The sequence below is a fragment of the Seriola aureovittata genome, chromosome 2 (assembly GCF_021018895.1).
Source record: "Seriola aureovittata isolate HTS-2021-v1 ecotype China chromosome 2, ASM2101889v1, whole genome shotgun sequence".
In the NCBI taxonomy this organism is placed as follows: Eukaryota; Metazoa; Chordata; class Actinopteri; order Carangiformes; family Carangidae; genus Seriola; species Seriola aureovittata.
Genome location: NC_079365.1, coordinates 10,041,178 through 10,065,488, shown reverse-complemented (window position 1 = coordinate 10,065,488; position 24,311 = coordinate 10,041,178). Strand labels below are relative to the sequence as shown.

Genomic DNA, 24,311 nt, shown 5'->3' with positions numbered 1-24,311 from the left:
ATCCCTGACAACATGTTAATGGGACAGGTCTTAGTGTATATTTGTCAGTTTGGTGTGTGCAGTGTTTTTTTTTTCGTTGTTGTTGTTGTTGTTGTTGTTGTTGTTGTTTTTCATGTTAGCTCCTGCAGTTTGTACAGTATTACATACACAGACTGCAGCTGGGAGGTTAAAAACCTGTGATGCATTCTGGGTGATACTGACGCTTTGGATATTGGTCTCAACAAACCATTGTCCTTCTGAAGTTACTTCCAATCAGCCAATCAACGAGCATGGAACTGAAGACTAAAGTCCCTTCTCACCTTTACAGATTTATTTAAAGCCACAGAAAACTTGATTTCAAATCTTAAGTGTCTCTTTATTAAAAAAAATAGGTATTCATAACTAAATAAACAACAAAGTTTCCTAAGATTGAAATCTGTCAGTCTGGGACTGTGGGTGTGTTTGATGGGATTTGATTGACAGTGGCCTGGAAACATAAGCAATCAAATGTTGCTGAATCTTGATTTGGGCCCAGAAATATGTGACATCACCTCTTTCCAACTTCTAACCAGCAAGAAAACTGTCCCATCGTTGGCAGTGAATCGTAGGATCCTACTGCTCATAGTGAAAGGATGATTGAAAATATACATTTTTAGGGTGCAAATATGATGTGAAAGTGTGAACAATTAACATACTGCTGGATTTAGTCAGACTCATACAGTTTGTGAGGATCAGAAAGAAGATTCTCTGCCTCAAACAACAGGTCACTAACACACAAAACAATATGTCACAAAAACGAGATCAGTAGCCAACAAGTAGCAAACAAACGCAAGTTTTCATTTATTTTATTTACACCAAAAAAGGAGCAAAGAGGGAGTTGCGCTGCCGTAATTAAACTTCACTTGAACGTGGCATTGACTGAGCTGCTCTGTGCTGAGTGCACTCTTTTAGATAAGACACTTAGATTGTAGTACCCTCTATTTTTTGTGGGCAATCTTTTCTTTTATGCATTTCATTGCACTTGATTTTTTAATTCCTGGGAAGTTTATTGAACACCCTTACTTTTGGCCAGTATTAAGAATAAAGTAAACTAATAATTGCTATTATTGGGTTATTGCAGACTAATGAATGAATGTCCATTTTAATAAAGATTATTTATTTCAAAATTACAGAATTTTTTATTTCTTTTCTGAGCTGATAAAATACCCAGCAGACTGTCTACACCTTTTTGTGCCTTTTAAGCTCTGCTTCACTCAGAGGACCAGCCTCATGATTAGCTGCTGCCTTCATAAATCAGTTTCTAATTTTGTGCAGATTGTAGGCACAAATTAAATGAAAAGGGCACAGCACAAGTTTGCACTGTGGTTTCTTGTAAAGTAAATATGGCCCTGAGTGAATCTGGAGTGTGCCCTCCAGTAGACTAACTTGGCCGGCTAGCCGGTGGGCTCAGCTGGGTTTGTGCTTGGCCATTCAGAGCGCTACCTCAATGCACAAATCAGCCCAGGGAATGATCTGGACAGAAAGCCTTCAGCAAATTATTACAGATTTGCAATTTAATGGCTTCTGAGGTCTCTCCCAGCCCCATGCAGGTTCCCAACGAGACAGAGCCTATTAGTTTGGTCCTTTAATCACAGAACAGGAGATGGGAATCCTGGCCAAACCTATACATACCCCGCCTCACTCGGTGTGGATGATTTCATGGGGTTTATAGATAGAGACAGAGAAGTCTGTGTGTGCGCGCATGCGTGAGTGTGTGAGCATTGGCTGGTTGATAAGCTTAGCTTTCCCCGGAGCAACAGCAGTGTGCGTGTGTGTATGTGTGTGTGTGTGTGTGTGTGTGTGTGTGTGTGTGTGTGTGTGTGTGTGTGTGTGTGTGTGTGTGTGTAGGACAGAGAGAGAGAGGGAGAGAAAACAACGCGCTTCTATATGGATCGTTCATCAATACCATCAGGACACAGTGGGCAGTAGCAATTAATTTGGCATGGGCTCTACCCACAAAAACAAAAGTTCATTTCACAAACCACAAGTTGTAGAAAAATAGGAAACTAGTTTCCAACATCACAAAATGTTTTAATTAAAGCTGGTTTTAAGTTAAAACTGAATATGCAAAGGGTTGCAACATTTAAATATTGAATATTTTCTTTTGAAACTCATAAAAAAAGGAATATTTACTGGCAATTCAGCTAACACAACAAAGTTTTCATTTAAAATCTCTGCTATTAGAGATATCAGTTTTTAGTTCAGGTGATACCGTCCTCCATGCTCTTCAGTGGACTGACCTGTCATAGACTTTGAGCAGTAAAAAAGACTGCCCCACTTAAGCCTGTAAATAAACATATTTGCTTGTGATTTATTATTCATTCTGCAAATTAATCGGCAGTTAGGTTCCAGAGCTAAGCTTTATGGATTTACAGTACAAGACTCTTTTATACAGGCAGAAAAAATGCATTTTAGATAATTACATAACTTTTATGATACTACTTGCAACAGACAAATGGCCGGCTTTTCACGGGGTGTTTAAGTGAATCTTTTCCCATAGCTATAGTTGCCCTGATTAATGTGCCATCGATGCAAAATGTAAAAACTATCACTCCAATCTTCCTTTCAATGTCCCAATTTGTCCAAGAGGAAGCCAAGCTTTCTAAATGAGCTGGATAAAAGTGACTGCCAAAGGGGATGAATATATATAATTATCTGTGGCTGGAGAGCCAACAAAGGGACTTTGAAAATCAACTTTGTGCGCCAAAGGCTTCATTAGTCTGACGACAACAAAATGTCCCCTCAACTCGCAGGCGGAAAGACACAGGTATCTCCAAAGCTATTAAAAGCATGCAGTCACGCAGCCTTGTGTAGCCCAAACACTATCTGTTTGGGATTAGAAGCTACTTAACACGCTAATGTTAATATGCTAATGTGTTAATGTTATGTTAGTGAATGATTAGGTGATTTAAGAAATGGCTGGCTGCTGTTTTGTTGGTCTTACGCATTGACACGTTAGAAAGGACGGATAACTGTGTTTACTTTGCATATGGAAATCCGTGAATGTCTTTCATCTGTCCTTCCTATAGCGACTAGTGGTCCATGTTAGCTTTGCAAACATCTTAATTGTGTTAAATGGAGGAAAAAGGGGGGAAGATTAAAAGCCATTAATGTGTGTTGTGTGAGGGTATGCTATTCCCGGGACGGTGCTTTTGTTCACTTTGGCAAAGCAGATGAGAGAGTTTCACCTTGAAACTCAATGCACACCAGAAACATTGTCATTGTGTCTACGTAAGGCACTGCTCTCCCTCGCTCTCACTGTTTCATACGCTGTCAGACTTACGTTGCTCGTCCCCCCATTTCTTTTTGTGATCGCCTCTCTCCATCCTTCTTACTCTTCTTGTACGTCTCTCCTATTTTCTCTCTGTCTGTCTCTCTCTTGCTTTTCCCTTTGTAGTACTGTTCCTCTCTATCGCTTTCTCTCTCTCTGTCTGTCTGTCTAAGCGTCAGATAAGCTCACTGGGGGAGACTTTAGAGGACTCTCCATCTGTGTATAAATAGCTCTGGATGAATTATTGAGGGACCTGGGGTTGCTAATAATCCCGCAGGACCCATCTGACAATGACACAGAAGATGGAGGGAAAACAATTACGCAGGCTTTCTCCTTCAGAAGAGTGGGAATGGGGGTGGGGGGGACTCAGCAGCCTCTGGGAGCCCCCTCGCGGGGCCCAACATCTTGGCTAATAAACCCAATTAAGTCTCCGGAATCAATCGGAGCCCTGGGGGCGTCCTCTCTCTTCCTTCCCCGGACGGCGTGCAACAACAGGAAGTGTAATGATTCATGTTCCCCCTTCTGTGTTTGGATCGTCCTCTCATCTCCATCTTGCAGGTTGGCAAGGCGGACGGGACAGGACAGGATGTCCGCCGAGGCCGGGTAATAGGACAGGGAGAGGAAAGGAGAAGAGAGGAGAGTGGAGTGGAGTGGAGAGGAGAGGTGCACAGAGGAATATTAATGGGAGTGTTTATCCTGTAAGTGTTTTACCAGGGGGACGAGACATGGGACCACTCCCATGACAGAAGTAAAGCACTTTGTCTTCTTAGCGATACATGATTCATCTGCAGACGGATTTCTGATTAATCGGCTTTGCCTGAGTGTTGACACTATGTGCTCCTAACATCCAACAATCCATCCATCCATCCATCCGTCTATAGCAGAGCTACAGCATGTAGGCTTGTTTCATGTATTAATTGGAGGAAATTTACAGTCTCTTCATTGGTCGACATAGATCTGACGTTTTCATTTGCCTCCAGTGGAGCGGAAGCTTCAGTGAACGTTTAGGTCTCAAACTTTGTGTATGTCATGATTTATTTTCTAGGTCTGATTCCATTGCACTTTGTTGCTTTTGGTTTTTTCAACCTCAACCGAGCTTAAAAACTTTATTGCGATTTTGCTCATTTCCTGTGTACAGGTAGATAGACATGCACCTCCTGATAACGTTTTTTATGTCCAATGCCAACGTTTTTTTTAATGCAGCTCAACATGCCCCATGTCCATTCACAACCCCCACCTCAGCACCCTAACTTTCCACCTCACTACACATAAGGCACATGGGTTTCTGTGTTGGTACTGAAAGCTGACATTGACATTGACATAAACCAAGAGGTGCAGAATCTGGCTGTACTTCTCAGGGATACTGGGCTGGTATATTCTGTCCTTTAGAGGCTTGATGTACATAAGAGCAACTCAACACACTTAAGAGATGAAACAAGACATTCAGAATTTAAGTGCTGTGTAGTTTGGTTTTCAGAGGAGAGTGTTAGTGTCCCATGATAGTTTAAACACTGTTTCAGAGGTTTTTCCACTCTGACGAGTATAAAGTTCCCAAGTGAAACACGGAACTGTTGTAATTTGGGCATGAAAATGCTCCAAAAAAGAAAAATCCATCTGTTATCTGTCATACATTATTATATTAGTCAGCATCAATACATTTCCCAGAGTGTCCGACCTCACACATAATGGTGCAGACTTTTGGTTCATCTTAGGAGTCGTTCCACATTTAATAATTCATATCTTGAAAAGCTAAATTTGGGTCTCCCAAACATTTCCTGACAAAATGGCTGAGGTAGGATGAGAGTGAGATCATTGGTCCGTCTGGATATTGGGGACAGCTCTAGACACTGACTGTGTGTGTGTGTGTGTGTTTGGGTGCGTGTGTGTTTTTACCATCAGGGGAGCTTTTAACAAGTGTGTGTTGCTGCGAGTGTGTGTTCAAGCACAATTTATGTTAGGTGTGATGGACTTGGTGCGAGTGTTGGGGTTTTTTTACTTTGTAGCACGAGAGCTCAAGCATCACATGTAAGCCGAGGGTATTTGTGTGTGTGTGTGTGTGTGTGTGTGTGTGTGTGTGTGTGTGTGTGTGTGTGTGTGTGTGTGCGTGTGTGCGTGCATGTGTGTGTGTGCGTGTGTGTGTCTGGGAGGGTGGGGGACACTGTCCTAATGATGCATTTTCTACTCCATTGATTCAGTGGCTCTGCTCTCCAGTAAATCCTTCACATGCAACACATTAAAGCTGGCCCTTTTTCCTCCTTCGCCAATCGATTAGCACAGCTTAGAGACGGCCACTCTGGGAAGCAGGGCGAGAGATGGGACTTGTTATCTTCTGGGACTCTCTCTGTCTCTCTCTGTCTCTCTGTCTCTCTCTCTCTCTCTCTCTCTCTCTCTCTCTTTCTCTCTCGCTCTGTCTCTCTCTCTCACACACACACACACACAAACATACACACACATACACACACAAACCACAAACACACACATGAACACCATTTGAAGGTATTCATTCTTTCCAGCACATTTTTTCTCATAAAAATATAATTTTTTTGTAATTATATATCAATGGGTGTAATGTGAGAGTGCATCAAAGTGTGTGAGAAAATTTTTAGCATGCATGCATTTGCTATTAATACCTGTAATCTCTGGATTACTGCATGCATTTTAATATTGGAGGTTGCCCACATCCAACTCTTTTGGTTTTTCACTTGCTCTGTTCTTGTTTCTTAGTTTTATTTAGTTTTTTTTTCTTTATAGCCCCGTAAAGGTGCTATTGTCTGTAGATATAAGAGTTTTCATCTTAAAATGCATGTAGTAATCAGTGATTTTCAAAAGTTTTATGGTCATAAATCAGGAGATTTCCATTCCCGCAGTAGTTGCCCACACATTTTTGGGCAATTTTCGAGCAATTTATCCAGGTTATTTTTTACTGTGTTGCTGAGCAGTACCATTCAAAGCCTCAGAGCACATTAATATGGCAAGATGATATAGCAATTTTGCAGGAAATGCCCAGTTATTAAAATTTATTTGACACCTCCCAGTCAGTCAGAACTGAGTTTTCACCCAGGATACATTATAATAACTTTTATTTGATGATCTTCATATCCTCATCTCAGAGAGTAATTTAGTTACAACTGCAGCCACTATTGTTCTAAATTGCTATGCCCTGTTCTTTTAAGACTGGGGTATAAAAAAAAAAAAAGTACAGTAGTGCTGTCCCTTTGAGTTTCATCCGTCACCTGATTATTAACTTTTGCTCTGTCTTTTCCCCAGTGGCTTTAGTAGTGCATGTTTCTATATTACAGCTTCGTCTTGTTCCCCTGAAGAGAAGGACTAAGGGATCTGCATAGAGTCACCTATAGGAGAGCTGGGACTGCTATTACGCTCCATTATAAATGAATTCACCTCCTCTTTCATAATACTGCCCCTTAGTTCTGCCTCACTCTGCTGAAATAATATCATACTCAAGACCAGCATTCATTAGTCCCTGAAACAGCTCCTGAATTTTTAAGGCCTGTTTTACACAATGAAAAAAAAAAAGCTTGATGTGGACTCTGAACAGTAATTGAAGGGTTTTTTTTTTTCTCTCCTTTTTCACACAGAGTACAGTACTGTTCTCCTAGCTTCAAAGTGCTTTTTTATTTAATCAGGGGTTACAGCTGCCAATTAAAGATTTTAAGATGATACGGGGAGAAAGTTGGAGTGTTCCCGGAGACCTTGGCCATGTCCCCTAAAATAGCCTCTATCCTCTGTCTCTTTTCTCCATGGTGAGTAATGATCTGAAAGGTCAGCAAAGGTGAAGGGGATATGAGCGACTGCTGCTCACTTCATTGAATTACTGTGGGGGCTTGTCTGGGTTTTTTACATTGATACCAGATTGAGTGGGAGATATTCGACTTGGAGCAATTTGAATTCCTCCATGACATTTCAATATAATCATGAATATAAGCACTATAGTCAATAAGGTGGTCAGACATTCTGTAGATTGTGTAACCACAAAGCCTTAGAGATCATGGCTGCAACAGCTGTGAATACTTGCTTCTTCAGAAGTGAAATTTTATGGTGTTTTCAATCAGAAAGAAACTGAATAGTCACAATCACATGGCTCATATTGAGTGTCCCAGTTACAGAAGCACAAGGCCAACTATATCAGTCTTGAATCAGAAAATCAGTTAATACAGCACTTATTAGTATTCCTCTTTGGCACTCAGTGGTACTCGTGTTCACCATATGACCAAAAGACCAAGGCTTTATGTGCTATTTCTCTGAACAAAATAGGTCAAGAATTTTCGTCTTTACTCCGACCCATTTCAAGAGTGAATGGAAGAGTGTTATCTAAGCCTTAGCACTCACAAAAAAATCCAGTTAGAACGTTCTTGTCTTAAGGTCAATCTTTTAAAAAGGAGAAAAAAACATTCCTCTGTTTATTGAGCAAAGGCTGTCCTTGGTAAACCCTTTCAGGCGGAGATAAGTGTTAACAGAACTGAGGTAGGGGGAGACGTGGAGATTTCTATTGACTGACTGAAATTGGACAGCCTCAAACAAAGTTTCATGCCAAAGTTTTTCGAGGCAGAGTTCCAGGGCTCTGCAGCGTGGAATTTCAGCTGTGCTGTGGATAAAGCTTTTTAATGCTATTGACTCTTTTTAGGCTCTTACCAAGATGTTCTGAAATATTTAAATGATCACTGGGAGTTTCTCCCCATCTGTGGCTGGGAATAAAAGGATAGAGTGAGAGGAGGGAACTTTTTATGTCAGCCTTTTACAATCCCTGAATTAATGGGCACAAGATAATTAGAGAATTCTGTGCAATAACATTGTCCCCAAGCTTTCTAGTCTTGGGTGGCGTCAAGCAACGCACGCTAGTAAAAAGTAATTCATATGTCCAGTAACACTGCGAAGCGCTAATTCAGGAATGCATTAGTAGTTTTACTTTCAGTAGAATCATAATTAGCTTCAGAGGAGAATTTGAAGATTGGAGTATCCCCCATCGAGGGCCGTAGCTGGCACTGAGGTCACAGAGGTCCTGGTCTCTGTATTGTTTCTGGGAACTAGAGTTTTAATGACCTGAAGAAGAATTTGCATTGTGTGATTACACACAAATTACAAATGCAGGGATGAAATATCTTTAAATTTGACTGTCTTTAGGCAAAAGATTAATCATGAGTAGGTTTAGTATTTGACTGACCACTTAGCTATATGTTAAAATATCCAGACTTAAAGCAGCTATAACTGGTATTTTCATATCAACACTGGATCACATGACTATATGTACAGGTCACTCAATTATAGTAACAAACCCACAGAGACCTTTCACCTGACTCTTTACCACAGCACTACGTAGTATTTTAGCTTCTTTCCACTTCAGACAAATTTAATGTTGTTAATGGTGTTTCGTTGCTCTCATCAGCATTGTTTCCAGCTGCAGGCAGCTGTTTTTTTTTAGCAAAACCCGTCTACAACCTCATTCTGAGTTACCTGCGGAGCACCACGTGGCTAACAGAGAAAAGTTAGTGAAAAGCTGGAGCATGTAGCTGCTTAAGAGCCAGGACTTTCCTCAGGAGTGAGTGGTGACCAAAACCATGGCTTAAAGGATATGACAGTCGAATTTCAGTGGCATCATTTCATAACTCATGAGATAAAGTATCGTATGACAGAGAACATATGAAGTCATTTTAAATAAACACTAATAGATTATTTAGATTTGTGACATCTAAATATGAAAGCTATATCATTTCCCAGCAGTCAACTTGTTGGGAAACTACATCTCGCAAAGACAGATCATCAAGTCACGGTTTCCCATAGTTAACAAGGTCGAAGCTCTATGTGGTCCAACGCAGCTGTCGTTTAAACAAGGCCTGGTGACAGTTGGTGGATTTCACCACTGAAGCTCGTGTCTTTTCTTCTTCCCCCACCAGTGAGTATTCATAGTCTCCACCAGTCCCTCGCTGCTTTCTTTCATCTTCTCTCTTTTTCTTCCCCATATTCCCCTCTCTCTCTCTCTCTCTCTCTCTCTCTCTCCCTCTCTCTCCATGTCTCACTCTTTTTCTCTTTCTCTCTCCCTCTCTCTCCCTCTCTCTCCCTCTCTCTCTCTCTCTCGGTGGGTGTGTGTCCCTTTAGGGTGTCTGCAGCGGTTGAGATAAGAAGCGAGTGTAGGACACAGGGGGATGGTGTTCACAGAAGCTAGGTGATCTTATCTACTCTCTCTCCCTCTCCCTGTCTTACCGAGCATCCCTCGCTGCTCTGCTTTTCCTCTCTGCTGTTCTCTTCCCCCTTCCTTTTTGCTCCCTTGCCCTTCTTTTTCTCTCCCATCCTCACTCTCTCTCACTCTCTCTCTCTTTCTCTCTCTCTCTCTCTCTCTCTCTCTCTCTCTCTCTCTCTCAAACACACACTCTCTCACACACACGCACATTCTCTCAGATCCCCTCTGCGCTGCTGTTGATTTGAATTTGAAGTGATGGGAAACCAAATTGGCAGCATTGACAGCAGAAACAAACAGCTTATCTCTCTCTCCTGGGCCAATATGGGTCTTCGTCAGATACTAGAGCTGCTGCCAGCATCTGACTTGTGACAATGATGATAAATTGAACGTTTGTTGACTGTCACTTTCCATGTGTGTGTGTGTGTGTATGTGAGAGAGTGTGCGTGTGTGTGTGTGTGTGTGTGTGTGTGTGTGTGTGTGTGTGTGTGTGTGTGTGCATGTGTCTGTGTTTGTGTTTGTGTGTATGAGGTGGTGGTAGCATCTGTGTGTAAAAGCGTGCTTCCCCCCTCCATACATGTGTGAATACACTGTGAAGCGGTGGAACGTATAGAAGCGCTGAAGTAAAACACAGTTTTCAGGCTCTTGTACTTTACGTTTTACTTTATGTATCTGTGTTATGCTACTCAGTGACAAATAATTGCTTTTTACTCCATTATATTTATGTGACAGCTATAGTTAAGATTTTACACATAAAATATATGATAAAACTATAAAACATGATGCATTGCTATAGATTAAAAAAATAAATAAATAAAAAATGTTGTTTAAAGATTGTGGAGTGGCTCAGCCAATTGGAGAAAATAGAAATTATAACTTATAAACATTTTTGGGTGAAAAAAATTAATAAGCTTATCTTATTGTCACAATAAGTATAAACTTTTTTTTTTTTTTTTTTTTTTGCATTTTTGCCTTTAATTGACAGTATGCAGTACAGAGCTGAAATGAAACGAGGGCAGAGAAAGATGGGGAATGACATGTAATGAAGGTCCCAGGCTGAACTGCAGTGCATGGTCAGCATTTAAAACCTGTACGTCAGCAGGGATGACCCCAGTTGTAACAGCTTAACATCACGTGCTGCATTTAAGAGTGCATCGAAAATTAGTTAAGAAATGAGCAGGGAAGTCAAAATAGCTAAAGAAAAAAATTATAATGGCTATGTGGTTGAAAATGCAGCTTCTGCCTCTCGAGGAGGTAGTTATATGAATCAAGATATACTGAAAAGAAAATATAGACCCAGCCTTAACATCAACTATTCCACAATCAGTGCAACTTGTATAAGAAAAAAGAAAAAAATGTAATTGCTGCCTGGATTGCGTTCCTTGACAATATTTTTCCACGTTTTGGAAGACAGATTTTTGTTCTGTACGTCAGTCATAAGGAGGTGGTTGGGGTGGATGGTGGGCGTAGCCTGAGACCAGTTTAGTCGTGGAGAAAAGGATGGTTAAGGTCAGTAAAAGATCGTGGTTTTGGAAACATGTCAACACAGTAAACATCCTCTATCTTGTGCTTCAAGTCACTTTTGATGGTTAGAGGTAACCCCCCACCCCTAATCACCCTTCTCCATTAAACTAGGTGCACAAACTCTCCCTAACATTAACCAACTGCTGCCAGGGCCTAAACATATATGATTACTCATTCTTTAGTTGCTACATTCAGTGAGCATTTTACTCCATACACTCAGTGTCAGCATTTTGCAATTTGTTAAGTAACGTTTTCCATGGTAATCTCTGAGACTTTATGTTTCTTTCAAAACGTATTTGTTTTTGCAAAGTTGTAGTTTATAAACCTAATTTTCTCTGCAACAGGGTTGGATGGAGGGATACTTGAGCTCATATGTGTGTGTGGGGCTACATCAGACAAAGAAACCTGAGAACCACTGGATTAACTCCAATATCCACATCAAGACACAGCAGGCAAACACACTGTTTTTTCATGCACTGGTCAATTTCGAGATTTTGGGATGGTTCTGCTTCCAGTCTTCTTTCAGTCTAGTGGAAGGTAAACGTCTAAAAGACAGATTTAGCTGTTTATTTTACGACACTTTGTCTTTTTGTGTCTGTACATTTCTCCTAAACTATAACACAATGTGCAACATGCGGTACTGCAATCGTTGTCTGCACCATGTCGTCACAGGCGTTGGTATAAAGCTCACTCTCTCTCTCTCTCTCTCTCTCTCTCTCCTGCACAAACATGGTCATTTCCTCTTTGCAGACACTTTGCTGTACATAGTGGTTTTCAGTATAAAAAAAAATGTATAATACATATCTTTAAAGGTCGTTTTCTCAAAGTGAGATTTGTCTCATACTCAGAGCCAGAAATCTACACTTCAGTAATACCTACATACACCAAACTTTATATTCTGAAGGTTTAACAGAGAGGTTTGTTCATATGTCATTCACATCCTGATTTGCATAATATCTCATTCCTAAAAACATGGTGAAATGGATTTTTTTTTTTCTTTTTTTTTGTGGCTGTAGACAGTATTTTCTGTTTAAAGGAGATATCCAAAATCCCCTCTGTGAAAAACCTTTGGCTCTAATATGTCAACAAAACGAAATGAGAATTTTGGACCTGGCTTTATCCAATGTTCAGATTTCTTTTTTCTGGAAATGTATGCAAATCAGTGCATATTTAATTAGATATGACTCATTTGCATACTCAAACATTTCAGAAAACTTCTAATACAAAAGATAATTGTCTTAATGTAAGTAATCAGCTGGGGAAGTTTCATGGTGATATCTAATTTGTACCATATTCACCTGTAGTTTCTTTCCTCAAATACCTACAACATTAACATGCTGCTTACGCACTGATGCGTCAGTGGTAATCAGTGCAAATATAATATCGCATTGACTTTCTTCTGCAAGGTGAGCATTTTACTTTAAGAGTATTTTTTTGCATTGTGCTATTGCTGGATCTGAATTCTTCCTCCAGCCCTGAATATACTGGGTGCAGTGGGTGTCTATGCTCCAAACATGTGAGTGAGTGTCAGGCGTGTGAATCAGAGTCTTGCGTGTGCTTCCTGTGGGACGGCGCCTGCATGTAGCGTTAACACGACAGGCCCGGAGAGGATGAGGAGGTAGCCAAGCTGTCAGCGGCCAGCTCCCACTTCGCCTAATGAGAGAGAGGCCCGTTAATTAAAAACACCAACAGGCTGAGCTCCCCAGCGTCCCGCCATCAGGACGACCCAGGGTTAAAGACACAGAGCCGAGAGGACGGGAGGCATGCTGCTTCTACATACAGTACATGGTGCTGCCCTCCACAGTAAATAGCCCCCAGTATGCAAAAAGAACAAAGTGAAGCACAACTGGGTTTGTGTTTTTTTTCGGGGGGAGGGGTCTATGATAATCATCTAATGCTGAGTCCTTGATGTTCTCAGAACAAACTGTGTTTCTTTTGTCTCTTTGTGCCTGTGTTAGTTGCATGGCAGCAGGGAACAGTTTGTCAGTGTCTGTATGTCTGTAATTCAAGAAATGAAAAAAAAAAAGCCAGAGTATTGAGAGTTTTTTTTCTTGCTGCTGTGATGTTTATATCTTCACTAAAATAACTCTTTTTCTAACGCCTCAAATGTCTTGTAATAGTTATCATTGTGCAAACCCAGAGACTAATTGTGCCTTGTGCATTTATTTTTTTTTCTTTCACTGAATTTAATTGAATTCAATTTAAATGAATACTTTTTTCATTTAGTTAACGTTTCCTGGAGTCTGCAGCAAACAAGCAAAACACCTGCATATTTAGCTTAAGGAAAATTTGCCTGAAATTGAACCATGTCACTGCCACCTATTGTGCAATCGTCTTTGAAAGTGTTTTATTAAACTGTCAAGCACATGAATCATTAGCCTTGATCTGCAGATTGACAGTTTGTCAGCTCTCTGACAGTGGCGTGTGCCTCGCTGTCAACAGGGGGTGGCGAGGGAACAGCTTACACGTTCCCCGCGGCTCCTTCTTCTACTGCCTTGCCTCCTGCGTCTCCATCTTCCTTCCACCCCCACATGTCAGCCCAGGTGCTGACAAAACCGAGGATTGTGGGTAGTCTTGGAACATATGGAGCAGAGAGACGGAGAAATGAAGGGTGGAAGGAGGAGAGGGGAGGGGAGGCAGGGGTAAGAGAGAGAGACAGAGAGAGAGAAGCTGTCAGGGAAATGTCTATCCCTGTCACAGCAGCCAGAGGAGTGCGATGGACGAATGGATAACTGCTATTTCAGACTGCCAGGGAGAGAGCGCCGTCAGATTCGATGTGTTTTGCGGGTTGAGAAGAGTGGATCTCCCGCAACAGAATGCACAGAAATCTCCAAAGCCACAATTTTTGGTCCCACTTTCACTTCTCTTTCTGCATGCGTATGGACTGCGTTTGTGTACACAGGAATGTTCGGTTTGTTCAGTTGCTGAAATGCTGTTCGTTGTGCACAAACACTCGCAGGCACACACACAAACACGAGCGAATTCCCAGTGCGGCCATGTAGACAGAGTTTCAGAGCTATGGCTGCAGGCTTACTCTGTATGTTTCTCTCTCTCTCTTTCTCTGTTTGTGTGTGTGTGTGTGTGTGTGTGTGTGGTTTGTTTTTTTTGGCTTTTCACTGATGATTGGTGCAACCCCCTCCCATGACTGTCTCTCCTTCTCCGTCCCTAGTTCACGTAACATAATCATCTCTCTCTCTCTCTCTCTCTCTCTGTCTCTCTCTCTATATATATATATTTCAGGTTGTGCCTTCCTCACCTACTGTGCCAGAGAGTCGGCCCTGAAAGCCCAGAATGCGTTGCACGAGCAGAAGACCCTTCCTGGGGTAAGTCTTACACGAGGAACGCCATGTCGACCCACAAGCAAAAATCTTACATAAACACATCTCGGAGTCACACACACACACACACACACACACACAAATGCAGATATCCTTTTTAGCGTGTAATGATTTAGGCCTATATTTATTTTAAATCAAAGGGGACCCACCGTCTTCGCCATGCTTGTCATGTGCTGTTTGTCACTGGCTGTACACCACACATGAGCACAGCCCATCTTTCTCTTAATATCCCTCTTCTTCCTCTGCCCCCCCCCCCGCCCCCCGCACCCCCTACTGACACCCCACCCCCCGTTTCACTGCCTCCCTCTCTCTTCACTTTGACTGTCACACACACAAACCCATAGGGAGAAACCACACACAGCATCGCATCATAGGCATACTATTTATAGTCCTTCCTCCAGTTTGTGTAAATGAGTGTATGTGTGTGTGTGTGTGTGTGTGTGTGTGTGTGTGTACGTGCGTGTGTACGTGCGTGAATCCATGTGTGTGGGCAAGTGTGTGAGAGATAGACAGAGAGGGATGAAAAGCGGGTAGGCGGATGGATGTAGGCTACTTGTACATTTATGTGCACGCTCTGCATTATGCCCCGGACTGGCAACAACATGAGTGTGCATCATGAATGTACATCACGACAGCACATCTTCACGACAGATGCTGTGGATGTTACCACTCACATGTACGATGCAGCTGGAAGCAACGCGTGTCTCGTTTTTAATGCTCAGCTCCTATTCATGCACGCTGGAACGAGGGAGTTGTGACATTGTCACAGAGAAGAGGAATATATTCAATTGTCAGTATTCCTGTGTGTGCGTGTGCGCGTGCGTGTGTGTGTTTTTGCATGTGCGTACAATGGATTTGAGCATTTACTTTAGAGTATACATGATTTAATGACTACATATTTGTGTGTGTGTGTTTGTGTGTGTGTGAGTGTGTGCACACGTGTGTTTCTCTGATGCGTATCAGTTAGCATGTGCTTAAGTGTGCATGCACCTGAATGCACATGCATCCATGCTTGCACGTAACGTGCACAGGAATGTCCCCGCGCACGCTCACCTCCTGCTCATGTGTACGTATGTGCGTGTTAGGAAGTTTTGATGCGTCTCTGTCAGGCCTGGCTCAGTTTGCTCTGTTCGTTTTTAATGACGCCTCCAGGGAAGCTGACAGTCGCCGTGTTGAGCGCACAGCCTTTGATGTGAGTGATTATGACATCACAGACGTGCAGCCGAGAAGAGCGGAGGAGTGGGGATCCGTGCTCTCCATTTTTTTCACTTCCCAGTGGCATATTATTTAGAAAGAAAGAGGGAGGGAGAGACAGAGACACACAGAGAGCGAGAGAAAGAGGGAGAGAGAGAGAGAGGAGGAGAGATTAAATATTTGGCCAAAACCAGAATGCGATTTTGTGTTCACACAAAATGTGCTGCCGATTGATGTTTTTGCCTTTGTTGCTATTGTTTGACACGGACCAGAATATACGGGCACAAAAAACTGCCTTTTTTTAAGGATTCTGTCTTTATATCTTTAAGGGAAAGAGACTGTATTTGGCTTCACACACTACATACTAATGCATCAACGGCAAATAAATTTAATCAGTCACTTGCGATCAACGTTGTTTTAGAAGGAAATGCTAATTAGCAATGCCTTTGCTAGTGGAGGACAGTCTCAGGTTTGCATTTGATCGATGGTGAGCGTTAAGTAAACAAAGGTAATGCCATAGGACAGACCTAGATGCTCAACAAACCCTGAAGCAGTGCATTCAGAGAGGCAGACCAGGAGGCTGTCGTTTGTTGCTGGTGGAGGTAAAGCCAGCAAAACAGAATAAATGAGTTCATTAGAAACAGAGCGAGGACTTGGCCCTGGGAAAGGCAGTGGGACGTTTTATGGTGCACGACTACACCCTCTTTCCTCTGTTTTTTTTTCTTCTTCTTCTTCTCTCCCTCCTTCCATCCTCTATCAATCCCCCACTCACAGGCCAACACAACCAAAACCCTGCAAATGAAATCCCTTTTTTTCCCCTTAAAGCCTCTTTCCCCTTCACTTTGCGTCCTGATGCGCTTTTTATCATCAAAGTTGCTCCCCAACCCTTATATTTAAAAAGTTTTCTGCTGTCTTCTTTTTTCTTTCGCTGCCAGGTGAGCCGAGAGAAGAGGGGATTTGGCTTCCTAGTGGAAATGCCCTGTAAGCATGGCTGTAGGCTGTTGGTGTAGCTCAGACAAAGTACTAACGGGGCTGTGTGTGTGTGTGTGTGCGTGTGTGTGTGTGTGCGTGCGTGCGTGCGTGCGTGTGCGTGTGTGTGCGTGTGTCTGTGTGCAAGTGAGCGAGTGCAGAGTCAGGAGAGACTTTGGGTAAACAAGCGACAAGTGATGTTAAAGTGACACTGACATTGATAGATGGATTGTTTCCACATCCCTCGTTCCATTATAGTGAAACTACAGGTGCACAGGATTATGCTGATAGAAAATAAGTATCTGCTAACGTAATTAAATCAACCATCCTGGCACAGGAAGCAGTGTCACTGCATTATTTGAAGACAATGAAAACATTCAAGAGGCACATTTGAGTGATAAACCAACACGACGCAAAGAAAGACCAGAACAGCACAGGTCAGGGGGCCCGAGGGCTTGTGGGAACGTTAACCAAGAGCCACTGTTAGGAGTGATGGCGAAAAGACAAAGTGCTCAGTAAAAAGTATGACTGTCTTAATCGTGTCTTTTTTCTCCTGATCCCAATCTGAGGTCTTTAATATCTAGTATCAAGTCCTGTCCAATATTATTGTATTTTTTCCAACAGTGTATATTTAGCAGGTACAGTAAGTCTACACTCACATTTGTAAGGCAATTTGGCAGCAGAACAGCTCTGTTTTCTTTGATGGTTTCCTGTAATATTTTTCAATAGTTTCCTACAGTAGTGTGTATAATATCTGTGGAAAGGTGCATCAGTGTGGATCTTTTTTGGGAAGAACTTTTGAAAAGGATCTTGTTCTCCAGCATGAACAAAATACTGATGTTTAGGTGCAGTTTCCATCCAACTGCAGCACTAAACCTACAAAATATTACAAAAAGCATGGTCGTACCTGTTTCATAATCCCTCCATTCCTGGAAACACACACAAAACACAAGCATGAACAACATAATATAAAGCAAGACACCACCAGTGGAAAAAGTTTTCTTATTTTAAGTCCAGTTATTGAGGTGAAAAATGGAGGGGTTCTTTTTCAGAGATGGCGACGTGAGACAGGCCATAAAATGGGGCACGTCCCAAACGTCGGGGCCCCTGACTGCCGTGTTTGTGATCCCACGCTCCAGTTTCAGACTCATACTACAGCAAGAGGCATTAAAAAGCCTCTATTGATTCTGGCAAAAATCCTCATGAGTGGGAGGGTGTGTTTTTTTGTGTGTGCACGTGTGTGTGGTTGAGTGTGTTTGGTGGGTCACAGGGTGGAGTTGCAGAGCTCGAGCTAGTACAGGGTGCAAATACCCACCAGCAAGTCCTCCCGCACACATATAAATACTTTCACATGCAAAAAAATAAAAATAAAAAATAAAAAAATAAAGCGATCTGGCATTCACTCAAACATATTGTCAGATATACACTATAGGCCTCAGCAGCACCATATGCCCCCACACAGTGCACAAAAGGAGCATGCACTCTTGAATACTTAGCACCATGTTCCAAGTAAAAAAAAAAAAAGAAAAAAATGCATATAAATACATACAAGCCTGCACAGGTACAAAACCTGCCAGTGATACTCACGACATATCCACTGACACCCCAAACCCTGCTCTTGTAACGGCAATACAACACTCCTCGTAAACACTCCCATTCAACAACATGATACTCTGATAGTCAGAAAGAGAGAGAGGTGGAGAGGAATAGGGAGAAAGTAAAAGAGAGAAGGAGCGAGAGAGAAATACGGCGTCGATTGACTCGCACTGTAATAGTGAGCCAGATGAGAAAATATAGAACACTGTGAATCAATGCGTCATTTCAGAGAGCTTTCACACACATATACGCACAAACACACACACACACACACACACACACACACACACACACATAATGGAGTACATACACACACAGAGTTTTCAGCCCAGGGGCAAACAAACACCAGAAAAGATGGGGAAGCAAATGAATAGCAGGAGGGAGGAGAGAGGAAGGGGCTGATGAAGGCAGGTTGGAGAGAGTGGGTGGATGGAGGGAGTGGGAGGAGAAGTATAGTCGAGGTGCGTCCATACTGACTGATTTGTGTCTGTTTCTTTTTTCACCCCATCCCCCCTCCCCCCTCCCCCCTTCCCCCCCCTCCTCTCAGTTGAGATAATGCCAGGGCAAGAAATCCATGGCATTGATTGGCTCCTGCGACCCAGTTTCATGGCAGCTTTTTCTCAATAAGTCGCCCTCATTGGTCGATAACTGCCAGGCTCCCCAGGTGAAGTGGGTGAAGGGGTGTTTGGTGGGGGAGTTTTGGTGGTGCTCAGTTATGATTTGTTTCCCCAAAGCGTGCACAAGTACAGTCATTCACTCCTTCTTTGTAGATTTAGATTAGTGGTGCAGTGTGCAGCAGGCATAGCTGCACGTCCACATGAATAATGCTGCAGGCCCTGGAGCTAAAACATCCCCTTCTTCTCCCCACGCCATCACCTCATCAACTATCCTAATCACCCTTATTGAAAAAGAAAACCGTTTGCCACATAGCGCGCTCCAATTAATGAATCCACAGTCATTGACAGAATGCTGGAGTGATGCACAAGCAAGTTTTGGCCCAAAACGACACAGCGTCAATACGCATATGCTCTTCAGCAAAAGCCCACAGATTTTTTTTTGTGAACTCATACACCTAATTATTTTAGTCTTGCATGTCTAACAGTAGAAAGAAGAAGACTGGCGGGTACTGACAGTAGTCAGTGCAACAAAAGAATAAACAGTATCCAGTGTCCAAAGCGGAGCAAAGCTTTTAAGTGAGGCAGTATGCAGCTTGAATCTGGCAGGTCATAAGTCTGCAATAAAAATTCAAATGAGTCTCCACAACAGCCAGAGAGACTCTCTGAATGTAGTGTTTGTAATAAATTCAGAGTTAAACACAGATTCCACTGTTTGTTGTTAAGCTCATCATAGTTCATTAATTTTCTTCTTCTTTTTTTTTTCTTCTAACAGCCTCGGGCCTCAGTATCATTGGATCACATACAATATATGGCCCCACTCATATACTTTTGTGTACCTTTGGTCTGGGGCTTTTTTTAGATTGAGTTTCACCCTTCAGTCCCAGTCATGTTCCATCTTAATGATACAGCATGCAATGATACTTTAGACTAGTGATGGGAATTATGGCTCTTTCAGGGGATTGAGGACGATCTTATGGCTCCGTCTCTTTCCAAGAGCCATTCGTTTCCTTTTTTCTTTTTGGCTGGACCACAACAGGGGAGCCAGCCCTTTAAACACAAATGTCTGTCCCTGACTGACTGGCTGAGTGACTGATGAAGTTACACCATTGTTTGGCTGAGTGTTTCTCCATTGGCTGTCAGAATCGGAATCGGAGCAAACAGTGCAGCTCGTTCCAAATTTATCGCACACTGAATTGATTATCCCTGTAACAAATTGATCACAATTTCACACACCCATACACGGTCCAGCTATATTCTAGCTTTTTACCTCATCTTGTTTTTTATGTGTTATCTGTGAAATAATCGAAAAGAACAGTTCTCACCAGGTACGACTCAGTTCGCTTCATTCGTACCAAAGTGCCATTGAAAAGGTTTTTACCAGTTTGGTGTTGCAAGATCTTGACTAGACTGCACAGAGCCCTGACCTCAACCCCATCAAACACCTTTGGGATGAATTGCAACAATGACAGTCAGCCAGGCTTTATCGCCCAACATCAGTGACCTTCCTCACTAATGCTCTTGTGGCTGAATGGGAGCAAATCCCTGCAGCCAGCTTCTAAAATCTTGTGGAAAGTCGTCCCAGAAGAGTAGAGGCTGTCACAGCAGCAGATTAACGCCTAGGGTTTCGGTTTGATTGATTAATTGATTGATTTTTGCCCTGCACCACATAGTGCCCAGGCCATATGGGCTTAAGCTGTCAGTTTAATCCAACTGAAACGCTTGTTGGATAGTTGAATAGCATTAGAAGCCCCCTCCTGCCACACTTTTCCAGTGTGAGAATTGGGGGGCTTGTGTCTGCCAATTTGTGTAACTTTCCGAAACCTACAATCCGACATTCATGCACGCCCTCAAGTCAAATTTATTCATACGACCCACCATCACAAATCACAAAATTGCCTCAAGGGGCTTTACAATCTGTACCACATATGACACCCCCTCCGTCCTTAGACCCTTGAATTGGATAAAGAAAAACTCCCCAAAAAAACCTTTAAGAAAAGAAAAGAAGGTGCACAAGGTTTGAGCTTCTTTCTCAAGCTCTCTGTCATTCTTCATACAACTAATTCCATTGCTTTTTGTGAGGACAAACAAGTGCAACACTATGAATGAATTTGAATCATTCATTTGTCCTGCCCCACTCTGTGATGGCTGCCTTTTCACCCCACCATCAAGTGTGGTCACTCTGAACAGCTATAAGCACTTTGCCTTCCACTGTGGTCGGACAACATATCACATGAACTGAGGTATTTCAAGCATAATGCTCACACTATAGACAGCAACAGCAACAACCAACATGACCACCTGGTAAATCATAAAATACAGAGAAGATTTTTTTTTTTAATTTCCACTTTATGAAATGACCGGCCCGTCACCTATGGGTGTAGTGTTTGGGTGTCTGCATACTTTTGGCCATACAGCATCATTTTCGTTAAAACCCTTTAAGGAGTGAGTCATGAATGGTGCCGTAATTGTAGCAAAGATCATTACAAGCCTACACACCATCTTTTGTCATATAAAGTCTGAATACTCCCATTATCATTGGGCTCTAGGCCTGATTTTACAACCTCCCATTGCCAAGTGGAGTTTGAGCAGATTGTACAAATGAGAGAAATTCATCTGTTTGGAGGCAGCAGTTCCCTTTAGTCCAGTAATCCAACGAATTTGCAGAAGTGGTGCATGCTACCCACTGGGTCAATACATTGATGGTCCATATGTGAAATTACATACCTTCATACAACTGAGCACAGCTGTAAACCCGTTTCTGATGATAATCTCATTTAAAAAGAAGAGTTTGGAGTTTTGGCCTGGACTCTCCAGTGTAAGTATCAAGAAATAATAATTTAGCAAAATGCCCAGTTATCATTCTCCACTGGGACATGTGTTTGGTCATGATGTACTAATGGTTCTTATAATTTGAAAGAACACCCCCCCCCCCCCCCCTTTAAATAATCTTACTACAATTTGTTGCTGACAGAAAAGATGAAGTCCTCAGCCAGCAGTGCGAAAAAGTGTGATATGCTCTCTAAAGGAATGGACTGAACTGTGTGAGCAATTCAAAACACCTCTGGTAAGTGCCATTATCGGGTGATCCAAATGTTTTTGTATTCGCTCTAAAAGCGTGTCCCCACCTCAGACATTTCAGAGGTGCCATAACTCTTTTCAGCATCTATTGCTGGCTCAAGCTATTGTCACAGTCTGAAATCAACTTGTCCTTTCCTTGAGTTTGTATTGATCCACAAAAGCATAGTCTTACATCGCACCGATGAGTCTTCATCCTCAGTTGCCCACTCCACTGAGCCTTTAAAAGTGTTAATGTCACTACTGGCACTTTAGGAGTCCTCCATGTATGCACCGGCATGGAAAGTGGTAAAAAAAAAAAAAAAAAAAAGTCAGGCACAGGCGCAGTTTCTTCACTCTTTTGACAGAAACTTTTCTCTGATGGCCACATTATTGTTCAAGTGCTGAGAAGTCATCCATCCAATTCTTGATGATTTGGGCTTTTTCATAAACCCCAAAAGCCCTGCACTTCCTTACTGATATAAACCCGGCAGTGGCTATGACTGTCGCTGGGGAGAGGACAGAAGTATGGGCTGCTGCAGCTGGATCTATTTTTCAAAAAAAAAAAAAAAAAAAGCTTTAATAGCATCCCAACCAGTGTGCGCCTGGCTTCAGCCCTGGTCGTGCGTATAGTTCACAGATTTAAGCATCTCCATAAGCTGGATGTGATAGTCATTCTGCCATTGTCAAACTTTTACCTCCTACTGCTGCTGCTGTATTGAGTCCGCCTGACTCCAGCTGCTTTGAAATATCCTGCCAGTCTGGGGTTTTTTTTCTTCTTTCTGAATAGCTGTATGTCACACTGCTATATCGGCTTGTCTTTTCCATGCTCTTAAGCCCCCACACACATACAGTACAGTACAGTCTTTCCACAACAGTAAGTGCAGTGTTGTCTGATCTTTTTATTGTAGCCTGTTCAGTTAATTTACCGTGCACATTAAACTTCGAGGAACAGAGACCAGATAACTGAAAACAATAAAATGCAATAAATCAGTCACACCTACAATATAATTTATCTATTAGAGTGTTGTTTTTATTGATCGTTTGAGAATATTATGGCCCATACTGTATACCTTTTCTTTCTGTCACGCATTAGTGCAGCTTGACTACGCCGTTCTACTCCCATGTCTCTCCCTTAGTTGTCAGTGCGGGACAGGACAGAGGCTTTGAAACACCAGAGAACATTTTCATTCAGTGGTTTCATTTTTTTCCTCAGGCTTTACCGGCCTCTTGTAGCTATCTTTCTATATTACTCTTAAGTTCTTTCTATTAATCCAGTGTTTTTGGTTTTTCGAGTGAAGAATTTCAGTTCGGGAAAGCTGCTTGTGTGAAATGAGTTCACTGAGAAAACTTTAGTGTAAGCCCTTTTTCACATTAGCAACACAGATGATTTTATTAGAAGTCTCTTTGAGATGCTTTATTGAAGCAATGAACATTAGGTAGCGCTTATTTTCCAAAGTGGTTTTATAGAACTTTGGAATAAAGCGAGTAAAATAAAGTGTTTCAAAACTGATGCTAAAGTTGCTTTCAAGATGCAATGCTTCTTCTTTGGTAGCAGTATTTTAAAGTACTCCTTTGGTGTTATGCTATATAACAAATAAATTATTTCACAATGGCTGGAGAGGAAAAAATCACGAGCCCAGTTTGAACAAGGGCTTTTATAATGAGAACAACTAAAAGAAAAATTATTGTGTCAGTTCAAAGCAAAGGGCCATTATCATGCAATGCTTGCATTGCTGTTTTCTCTGTCTTCTTTCATCATAACCCTGATGGCAGAAACTGTTCAAGGAATGTATAAGTGATTACAGAAGAGCTAACAGTGTAGCAAAGTGGGAATATATAGGGAATGATTAGAAGACAGTGAGACGAAGCAGGTTAGAGGTAGAAACAGTAGCCATTGATTTTGTTGCTGGCATGAATGTTTTTAAAACTAGGACCCAGTGGTGAGCCATGCTGCAATATTAATGTTGTTTTTCTACTTCTAAAAGTTCCTATAAAGCAGAAACTAACCCCACAGTCTTCACAAAGGGGGTTGACTCTTCTCATGCTCAATAGTAGTGTGCCAAGAAAAAACACAACTCATTTTATTTTGTGACCTTCGCCACCTCACCTTCACTGTAGCCTTTGGAATATATAATATGGCAATTTCAATTTCTTTGTTTGGCCCGTATCATCTGATATGTCGGACAGAGTGGGAAGTAGCGCTCGCAAATCTTATTTCAGACCCCGCTGTAGCAGCTGGCGAGCTGGTGGCCGGCAGATGTGATAATGACACGACGCACCAGCTGAGGCGGGATAGCGGGCCACGACTCAGGCAGCTTTTAATAATTGATGGCAGCCAAGGCCCCGGATTGGCCAGTAATTGCATTACAGGTCACTTCTCAATAGCAATTTGTGAAAGTTGTGGTGATGTGTGCCGGGTGGCGATCAATAGGCACTGCCCAGAGATGTAGTCTTTCTTTCTCCCTTCCCCTCTCTCTCTCTCTCTCTTGCTCTCTCTCTCTTGTATGCTTGCTATCTTTCTGTTTGTATGAAGGCAA

At 42.2% G+C, this 24,311-nt stretch overlaps 1 protein-coding gene across 9 annotated transcripts in view; it reads left to right on the top strand.

The window, feature by feature from the left end:
• Positions 1 to 24,311, top strand: part of celf4 (CUGBP, Elav-like family member 4) — a 90,443-nt gene that overhangs the window by 9,334 nt on the left and 56,798 nt on the right. For all 9 annotated transcript variants that reach the window (XM_056393425.1, XM_056393417.1, XM_056393373.1 and 6 more), the window contains exon 2: positions 14,244 to 14,326. In XM_056393425.1, the coding sequence (XP_056249400.1) occupies positions 14,244 to 14,326 (83 nt within the window). The remainder of the gene's footprint in view (positions 1 to 14,243; positions 14,327 to 24,311) is intronic.